Source organism: Anticarsia gemmatalis, chromosome 1, assembly GCF_050436995.1.
Source record: "Anticarsia gemmatalis isolate Benzon Research Colony breed Stoneville strain chromosome 1, ilAntGemm2 primary, whole genome shotgun sequence".
Lineage (NCBI taxonomy): Eukaryota > Metazoa > Arthropoda > Insecta > Lepidoptera > Erebidae > Anticarsia > Anticarsia gemmatalis.
Window position 1 is genome coordinate 13,321,639 of NC_134745.1, and position 10,760 is coordinate 13,332,398.

Consider the following 10,760-nt stretch of genomic DNA (forward strand, 5'->3'; position numbering starts at 1 on the left):
AGGGGTAGGTACGTAGAGATCAGAGAAGGGGTTACTAGTCCTGCAAATTGCTAATAAATAGGTATTGAAAATATGAAGAACCTATGTTAAATTATCATAAAATAGGTTCTTAATGATGATATCTGGTACAAAAGACACCTGGAACAAGTTAACACAGTCCAAAAGAATAATTTAAGAATAAAATAATCTCACTATCTGTCACTACGACATTCAAGAACTGAATAAAGTCGTTAGCAGACTTGTATTATAAATATAATCATTAATTAATAATAAAATCATGGCAAAAACCGTGCAGCCGAGAAAACAGTCGAAGGCGCAAAAAGACGTTCATTTCGAACCGTATGATTTAACGCTCGAGAACTTGCATACTTCCATCTTGCTTCTAGGCTCTTCGGAGACTGAGATTGTCTTTCAGGTAAACTCTGTCTAAATGTTTCGACAACTATTTAAGTCTTAGTTACAATGTTTAGAAATGAGGTAAGTTCTAAAGGGAAAAAAAGGTGTGGTTTTCTTTCGTTATTTATGACAATAATATAGGTACCTATTATATGTTATGTTAAGGGAATTAACGCGAACATGCATTTTACCTTAGAATGCTTGACGTTTCGGCAGGTAACGCTGGCCGTGGTTGCACGCTGACGACCACGGCCAGTCTACAGCAAACGCATGCTTAATACGTGCTTAGGAGCGCATAAGAATCTCGATCCTAGATTTTCCCTTGCTTAAAAAGCCCTCTGTAATGGGAAATTTTCACATATCATCAGCAAGTCTTTGTTCTTTAGACTCTACGTGAAATCATGAAATTCGCTGCAAGAGATGTAGATAATTGCCATGCATTGTTTAATTTGAATGCAATCAAGTATATACTGCTTTGCGTGGACCATCAAGAGGTGGTTATCAGACGGGTTTCGCTGAAGGTGCTGGCGCAGTTATGTCAGCTGCCCGGAGGCCCCGAACAGGCGCTGGAGGATCCTGAATACCTGAGGAAGATTGCTTTATTACTTGTGAAGGTACCTACCTCCAATTTTTGAAGCAACTAGCGCATCTGGCAGACATTTTTCTGCAACCTCTATCGACACCATCACCATAATTCAGACGCTTTGTTACAACAGATATGAAACCTTTATCAATTATACAGTTGAACTTTTCTAGTAAATCACTCTATTTATTGGTAAAACCGTGTGATAGTGCGTTCAGTATACATATTTTGAGTAAGTCGAAGTTCGTCTGTTAAGTTATTACTTTTTTTTAAATAAAGCGAATTGTCTCTGGAGTCCATAAAAACTTTAAGAATATAATGCTGTACAGTACCTACCATGTCCCATAGACGTAAAAAAACAAAAAGTCAAATTGACAACTACCTTTATTATGAAGTCGGTTTAAATTCATGAAACCTCTTCTATTATAATATATCAGAGTAATTAATGTTAATAAAAATAAATTAATAATATTTTTTATGCATCTCCTTTCAGGATGAAGATGTCTTCGTCCTAGAATTTGCGTCATTAGTTCTAGCGCAATTGACAAAAATTCCCTTGGGTTGCATGCTGTTTACTAAAGTCAATATATTGGGGACTTTGCTCACTAGAATGAGGGACAGTCTGGATCCAGATGTACAGAGAAATTGTTTACAGGTAAGTATTTCTATAAGAATAAACTTACTTACTTACTCCGTTGGCTCAACGACCCAAAAGTCTTGGCCTCCTGATAATATGATTAAACTATATACCTACTTAATTAATTTTGTTATAATTATTTACACCCAATTCCAGCAAGCGTGGACATTGAGAATGTTTATTTAAGCAGTGGCTTTGTCCACCGGCGGTGAACATCGAGAGTAGTAATATGAAACTCGTGTCTTTGTCCACCCGGGGTGGCCAGCGGGAGTAATTTAAAATTAATTCTCACTGTCCTCCAGGGGTGGACACCGAGAACTTTTTAAAAGATTTGTGTCTCTGTCCACCCGGGGTGGACAAGCAGGGGGTGGACAAGCAGGGGGTGGACAAGCAGGGGGTGGACACCGGGAATACCCGTTCCTTAGTTCGCGCGATTTGATGTAGGTGTAATAACGACATCCTTCCTTTCCGTCACATGTGTATACGATATTATAACGCTCGCTAGTCGCTGGTACTCTATTCCTATTGACTATTTTTTAAAAAGACACCACCCGCACTAAGTATTTGTGTCGCGGGGACTTTTACAAACATACAAACAACGGACACTAAGTACAACCAAACACGAAACAATTATTTGTGGATCACACAAATAAATTGTTCTGTGTGGAAATCGAACCCACGACCTCCCGAGGCAACAGTAGAGGCTTGGCGACCTAAACCACTGCGTCACGGAGGTATTTCTTTTAATGAACATTTTTTCTGTTATCCAGATCCTAAGCAACCTCTTGGATGATCCAGTGTGTGTGTTAAAAGTGACGACCAGTCCGCAGTTCAGTTGGCCAGTGCTCATGACCTTGGTGCAGAGTAAATTCGTGGCTATACAGTTCGCCACACTGGCGATAGTTGACAAACTGATCTGTAGGTACCAGGACCGTCATGTACAGAAGACGTTTCAAGAGGCACACGGTGCGGTGGATCTTTGTGAAGTTTCTGAGGTAAATACATACAAGGAATATAAATTAAGGTTTTTAAACTCTCGCGACTAGTACACTTAATTAAAATTAAAGGTTGTCGATCGAAAAATCGGGTGAACAAATAAGGCACCTTTAAGTTTCAATCGCGTCTAAGACCCGTTGCGCTATAATATTAAGTAATATAAATTTGAAAGTGTATTTTTAATGTCACTATTTCAATTAAAACCAGCTGAACAAAGTTGAAAAAAAAATAGTTATGATTGTGTGACAGAAATCAGATGTAATCTACATCTGATTTCTGTCAGACAGACAGAAATCTTTGGATAGCAATATCCGCAGATTTAACCGCGGGTAAAATAGTGCAAATCCAAGAAGTTTGATAAGTTACTTTTATTTAAACGAATTTTGAATCTTGTCACAATAGTTCAAGACCTACTAGATCTATGGGGGGCGATTCCGATATCTTGTACAAAAAATTGTCGGTTAACATGTTGTTAATGTATAATCAAGATAAAAAGAGATCAATACTAGATTTGAATGACATTTTTTAATTACCAGAATTATCCTTTAGTTATTAGTGTCAGTTGGAATCAATAAGTGATATAAGTATTATAGAACTAAGAGACTATGAATCACAATAACCTAGATCTAAAACACCAAAATAATTTGACCCAACAGTCACACGACACTCGTGCGGTCCACCCTCAAGTATTAGACGTACTTCGTCACTATGTGAAGTCGGATGCCAATACGGAACACTTGCATAAGACAGGCTGTGTGGATAGGATCCTCGGGTTCTTGCGCCGGGCACCACCCTCCATCAAGCCCGGCTGCTTGGCTATACTGACTCAAATGTCTTTTCACGCTTCTGGGAGAGATGTAAGTGAAACTTTTCGTTCTTTTTAAATAAACTTAGAAAATATTTTTTTCGAAGTTATGTGTGTATAAGAATTAATGATCACTTGTTCCAACGGTGAAGGAAAACATCGGGATACAACCTAGCATGACTGAGAGTTCTTTAGAACATTACTTGAAGGCATGCAAAATCCCCAACCCGCAGTTGGCTAGCCTGATGGACTCAAGGCCTAACCTCTCCCCCATTACGGGAGGAGACCCTGGCTCAGCAGTGGGACATTAACGGATTCAATTTATTATTTTACTATACTTACTATCCCACAGGGCAGGTGTAAGGCTTTGAGTTCACCACACTGGCCAAGTGTGGGTTGGAGACTTTGCATGCCATCAAGAAATTTATTAAACAAATTTTAGGCACGCAAGATAATTTTTGACTTTTAACACTTGATTTCACAGGCTTTATACGATACAGAAATAGACCTAGCATTTTGCCAGCAACTGATGAGTTCGGACGCCGACGCACCGATGCTGACCGACGCAGCTATTGGAGTAGCTAATATGACCAAACTACTGCCATCAGCCATTCGCATGTCTAAGACCGATGTTATGGAAGCTTTGAGTGGTAAGCATAGTGATTCTAAGCTCTGGAACAAGTGAACTATACCTTCATAATAACTGTAGATGAAAATAGGTCCACTGTTTGTTACTTTATAAAAGCCCTTATATCTCTCGGACAATGTGTCGATGCCGAAGTTATGTGCCTATGATAAACCTTTACATGTAAAACTGTACGACTGTACGTCACTGAAGCTTGTTACACACGTCACACATATTTGGTTAGGTTAGCCGGCCGGACGGCAAAACCGAATGTGTCATTGTGTAGATGTACACGAGCGGCACAAGTCGAAGTCGGTTTTGTTGTTCGATAAATATCGCCAAACCGAATGTGTGCAGCAAGCCTAACTTGTATTTCCTACCTAAACAGCAGCGGTGCTCACTTTTCTTAAATCCGAAAAGATTTAAATATAGGGGTTTGGAGAAGATTGTACACAACATAATATAATTAAGTTTACAATGGTTTTCGTCCTTCTAGCTATATTAGGTGATGATTTAGCTCCCTGGTTCTACGTTCGTATCAACACACTGCAAGCGATGGCCGAACTGTGCCGAGTTATACCGAATATTGCTTACAGCATCGTGGAACCAAAGACGTTCAACTGTCTTAGGAGTATCCATGTTGATCGTACGTACCATTCTAGTTAAAATACTTATCCAATGGAAAATTATTCTTAGTATTTCCTATAAAAAAATCTGGTTTTTTATTTTTCAAATGCTCAAATATCTATGCCCGATTTCTGAAGCACATTTAATGGTAGTTTATCTATTCAAACTGTCATGTCTGTCCCCCGGTTTCTGAGTACATTTAACAGTAGTTTATTTTTGTATGAGTTTTTTGTATGAGTTTTAACGCTATTGAATAAATAAACTGTCCCTAAATGTACCACAGAAACCGGCAGCTAGGTGTCCTAAATTGTCGTGTATGTAGTGTGTTTAAATTGTCTCGGAATTAAATGGTTCACGGAAAACTAATTGTGTGTTTTTCTTCCCGTTCTGACGATTTTTCGTCTTTCTTATTAAATTTATAAGTAAGGGTAAGAAATTTGCTTCGTGTTTCGGAAGGTCCGGTAATTATTCATTGTTATAAGACGTCAAAAAACGAACTGAGATAGAGTTGATTTTGCTTTTTTATGGAGATATTTTTTCTACTTAGATAAGAATACTCCGATGGAAGCCCAGCGGCTAGCACTGCAAGTGTATATCAACTTACAAAATTACTACGTAAGTGCGAAAGGCCTACTCTCTCAAGAATTCTTACAAGAAATGCTTGATATTTTACAGGTATACATTATAATTTGTTTTTAAGAAATCAACAGTTTTCGAAGGAAAATTCATTTTTTATTTAGTTTAGTTAATAAGCTAGCACAATGAAACATTTTTGCAATAACTTGGTTTAGCGCTAATCAAAATTTTGATTGCCTCCGTGGCACGGTGGTTTAAGTGGCCACGCCGCTACTATTGCGTCGAGAAGTCGTAGTTTCGATTCCCACACGAGACAATTATCTGTGCGGTCCACAATAATTGTTTCGGGTCTGGTTGTACTTTGTATCCGTTGTTTGTATGTTTGTGTAAGTCTCCGTGACACAAGAGCAATCCTAGTGCGTGACTTGCCTTTAAAAAGAGACCAAAATTTGCACTTCGTCAAAAGGTATGCGCAATTCAATTATAATAGTTTATACGTTTTCCACAAATCATTATGTATTTAATTTCCTAAATACTTTTCGTTACAGCGTATTGATATTAACTTGAAACTGATGTCGTGCACTGTGTTGACTGGAATGATGGCATATGATGTTTCTAAAGACTTCTTTTCATCTCATAAAGGCGAAGCGGTCGGTACCATTTCTTTTACTTCTTCTTCGATAAGAATCGTGGTCAACCTGGTCTCAAAGTTGTTCAAGTCGCCTGAGGGCCAATGATGTGGCTTAAGGTCTGTTATCTTGATTGACAACAACCGGGGCCGACTTCTTACGTGCCCTCCTAAGCACGGAGACGCCCAGTTCAAATACAACTAAGCGTTCACCCATCTATGGAATGACCGCGCCAAGGTTTACTTAACCCTCAGATCGTTTACCAACTGGTGACCGCAACTGGCTACGGGCGCCTCAATCTTCTTTTACTTTAATGCTTAATATACAATTGTAACTATGTATTTTCTTAAATGAATGTTTACTTGTGTTGAAATTATTATTCAGATGCTTGATCAATAGTCAATAAATTATTCTTTGTTCTTAGGTTGTGTCGAAAAACCTGCGTATTGAGCATGTAGGACTACGCACTGCGTTGTGTACTCTCATTTCAGCGAGTGTCACTGCCGAAGGTGCCCACACGTACCACAAACTGGGCACTATAAATTAGTAAGTAGTCCCTAGTTATTTTATGAATTTATAAAAATCTACGCATTGTCACTATACTATGGTTACTTTGCTTTGCATTTTAACAATCAACTAATTACAGTCTTGTTAAGTAAAGCTCGGTTTCAACTTCGAGCGGAACGGACACGTTAATGACGCAAACTGCACACTTGTATTTCCACCAAAAGCGAATTCCAAAGTATGCAGTTTGCGCTTGCGAGTTTAACAAAACTGGGCTTCTGGGGTGACTTTACAGTCAAACATTTTTGCGAAACTGTTAGAAAGTTAGTTTATGTATTTGTTTTCCTTACTATTTTCCCAAATATATGCTAAAATAGGCTCTAGATTTGAAAGTTGGACTGAATAAGTCACATGTAACGTTACAGTATGGTGAACAACAGACGAGCTCGGTACGCGGTGAGATCGTGGGATCCCGCCATACAAAGTATCTTCAGACTTCATCCTTCTGCCAAACTGGCTTACACAGGCCGCCTAGACCTCGATGATTTTACTTCTGTAAGTTAGAACATAGCATTCTGGACCAGACTCGGAAAACAATTCATAGCGTACAAGCATAATGTGTACCGATTGATAAATTCTGTCTAGATTAGATTAGCCGTTTTTTACGATCATTGCTTAGTTTTTCTTCCAAACTATGTCGGAGTTGGCTTCCAGTCTCACCGGATGCAACTGAATACCAGTGTTTTACATGGAGTGACTGCCTATCTGACCTCCACAACCCAGTTTCCTGGGTTGTAACACGATACCCTTCGGTAAGACTGGTTGTCAGACGACGATAAGGTCAAAAGAAACAATCTCACTTTTTACATAAACTTGCATAGTGCCTTCTGGTAGAAAGTGGAGTGTATATTTAGGTATTGGTATATATAGAAATTCAAAGTTGTTCAATCGATTCTTTAGTTTCTTTTTAATCATACCGTTTTCTTTATCATTCCCTAGGAAGGATTTTACTGCCCCAAGCGGCTGGACAAAGGTTTCCCAACACTGCAAGAATTTGAAACTACGCCTGCATTGTGCACGAACCCTGTGTTTATCTGCTTGTTTAATGAACCTGATTGGGATAGCGCGTCTGAGATAGACGTTACAAGTGACCATAGTAAGAATGCTTTTCTGTAAAGAGTTAATACAATTTAAGTGCACCTCTTAGAGTAAAATACAAAAATGCTATAAGCCTTGCATTCCCTTATTTTTAACAATTATTGAGTTTCGTAGATAGAAATTAAGATTTAAACTGTGTTTTTTTAAAGACAACTCCTGCTCTTGTGTCGCGGGTACTTTTTACAAACATACAAACAACAGACACAAAGTAAAACTAGACCCGAAACAACTATTTGTGGATCGCACAAATATATTTGTTCCGTGTATGAATCCTCCTGTTGCGCTGGTAGTAGCGAGGTGACCACCTTAACCACAGCGCCACGGAGGCCCTCTTACTTGTATGAAAATATCTGCAATTCTGCCGTGCGGTCTCTCTTTTACCTTCTATTCAAATTTAAATTCAAATTCAAATTATATCAAAACAAAAAACAGGTGTAGCTGTATCCAAGTCAAACAAGTTAGTATCAAACCCGAGCATAAGGTTCATTCAGCAGATGGATGATACTAACTTAAGAGCACATCTTCTTAACCTTAAGATGTGGTTCGGAGATACGTGAGTACAATTTTAACTGTCTTAATTAATTTCAAAACGTCTATGTAAGTTCTGTAGCTCAATTCTTTACCACTATCGGCTATCGACAACCGGTCAGCTATCGAGAAAATTAGTACAAAAATCTGATCAGCGCCTCCAACGAGCGTCGTAGGAACTATTTTGGCAGTACATTTTAAATGTCAAACTGTCGACGGTACTGACTGTGGAGAATCGCGCTACTGATTAGTTTTAGAGTGATGTGCCACTTTCAATCTATTTTAAAACTGTTAATAAGTGTACATGACATTACCCAGTATCACTAATCAGAGCTTATACGAAGATTATTAATTACACAATGTATGTTTCACCAGAACTTTCAACTACATGACATATATTTTATTTTGATTTTTTAGAGGATCCTATCTCTACCGTGATATTGAAAACGGTAATTATATGCTTCGGTAAGCTAATTTGTACTAATATTTTTTTTATTTAAATAGCTTTTATATATGGTTTAGAAATCATGTTTTATATTATTTAACGATCTGGCAAATAGATCACTGGAAAATATTATGTGCAATAAACATTTAATTAGCGCAAATGTTTTATGTTATTCAGTATGCTTTAATTATTTATTATTCTTGGTATTGTAAACCGTATGATATTCTTTAGGTATCGAGACAAATGCGACGAGGTTTCTACATCGTTGAAGCAAAGAGCTATCATTTTGGCGGACTATGTCACTGAACAAATGAGCGGTGTTGCTCAGAGAGACTGTTCTTTGCCTAGTGTGGAGCTCCATCTGGCTAATTTAATGGTAACTGCTTAAAATTTATTGTTTTTTTTTATAACATTTTATGTATGAACACCTATCCGTCATCTTATGTTCCGAACATAATATCACGATGGTTATACCCGCACACACGATGGTTTAGGCACAGGTGTATGAAATACACCTACGTTTCGCCGTTAACAATGTTAGTCCCATATTAGGCGAGCTTATTGCCAATTACTGGGTACGTTACCAAACTCTAGGCTACTATTGAGAACAATTCTAAAATTAATTAGAAAAGAGCACTTTGTCTTAGCCGTGAAGCGAACCTGAGACAATAATCGGCAGTCGTTGAAAGTCTTCTCGAATTTCACCAGTATTGAATATTAATTCTACTTATTGTTTACCAGGTAGAGCAAAACTCTCCAATAATCGGCATAGGCTGGGTGAAATGCGGCGGGTCTTTAGAGAGAGCGCTTCTGTACAAAGTTCTTGCTGATCGCATCTGTTTGCCTTGTTCCTTGCACCGAGCTACCAGCGCTTATGCCTGGTGTGAAGTAGCCGTACCTGATACCGAACCAGTGAGTTTACGTTTTGTTTTTTTCTACACAATATTTGTGACCATTTTTTTAAAGGCTAAGTTCAAGTAACTAGTGTAGTCACGTACTGGAATATTAACCCTATCAAGGTTCGAATCCGTAATTGATTTCAATTGCAATGTAAGTGTTCATTAAAATGAAAATAAAACGGAAACTACTGCAATCAAACGTTTTACAAAGTTTGACATAATGCCATAAGTTTAAGAACATAATAATATCTACACACTTAGCCTACTTTTACCCACTTTTGAGTATAGGTCTCCGCTCTTAGATCATACAGGTTGAAGAATACACTATCGTAACTTACCAATGATTATTTTAATTCCCCTGTAATAATAGATACTTAATAAGATTTCTTACCACAGGAAGACGACAAAGAACAAAGCTACCCAGCCGGTCTACTCCGCGCCAACTACGTAGTAGACCTGACTGGGAGACCAGGTCGTTTGCTGCCTCGAGAAAGTCGCGAAGCCCGTCTGACTTGCGGACCTAAATGTGCGCCGGCATACACAGCGGCCACTCGAGCTGAAGACTGTGTATGTGTAAAGACTGAAGAAAGCGATGTATACTGAGTCTTTAATTGGCTTTAGACTGAAATCAATCATGATTGGTGATGATGACGTAGTGTCGATTGCTTGCTTAGTTAGCAGCTTTTAATTATAGCTTACTTCATGAAGAAACCTCACTTGGTTATAGCACGCGAAAAGATTTGGTGTATTAATATATTCGCAAGCCGTTGCGAGGAAATAAAACAATAAACGGAGATTTAGTAATTGAGTACAGGTGATGGAATTCTATACCAGTACTACAATTTGCTTTTAATTTTCTTGATTTCTTCGCAATTGTTTGCAGCTATATAGAAACACATATTAGTCGCATGATTTTTTTGAGTATTTGTCATGCGGTCTCTTTCACTCGCATGATATAACATGAGACAGAACTGCGAAAATTTGTAACTAGCAATCAAGAATAACCAAGTGAAGGCTATAATTTGTTTTACGACAATGCGTATTACCTTTTTAGTTTAATTAGTTTTTATGAAAAAATATTTTATCAATGCTCATCAAAATGTCTATTAGATTATTTTATATTATTTAGGAATTCCTGTGTTGTTACAATGTACCTGATTTTTATAATAATATTATGGCAACCCTGGCATCTAAATACAGGGCTTGCCATGTTATTGCGTGGAAAAGATATTATTTTTAATTTCTAATCAAGAATAACAGTTTACTTTTAAGTATTTTACGTGTAATTTTGGATTATTTTAGATATAATTTTTAATTAACCAGTCATGTATTGTGTAACAATTTAATAAAAC

The 10,760-nt window shown here is 37.8% G+C and overlaps 1 protein-coding gene across 1 annotated transcript; it reads left to right on the forward strand.

Moving 5' to 3' along the window:
• The first annotated feature begins 277 nt into the window (after positions 1-277).
• LOC142977160 (armadillo repeat-containing protein 3-like) lies at positions 278-10,748 on the forward strand. The gene is made up of 17 exons (XM_076120903.1): positions 278-415; positions 783-1,010; positions 1,473-1,634; positions 2,387-2,611; positions 3,269-3,469; positions 3,902-4,067; positions 4,539-4,688; positions 5,217-5,344; positions 5,794-5,895; positions 6,299-6,420; positions 6,804-6,933; positions 7,378-7,534; positions 7,969-8,089; positions 8,482-8,529; positions 8,741-8,885; positions 9,251-9,421; positions 9,805-10,748. Exons 1-17 carry the CDS (start codon positions 278-280, stop codon positions 10,009-10,011), a joined length of 2,601 nt encoding a protein of 866 aa, XP_075977018.1. The 3' UTR covers positions 10,012-10,748.
• The last annotated feature ends 12 nt before the right edge of the window (positions 10,749-10,760 follow it).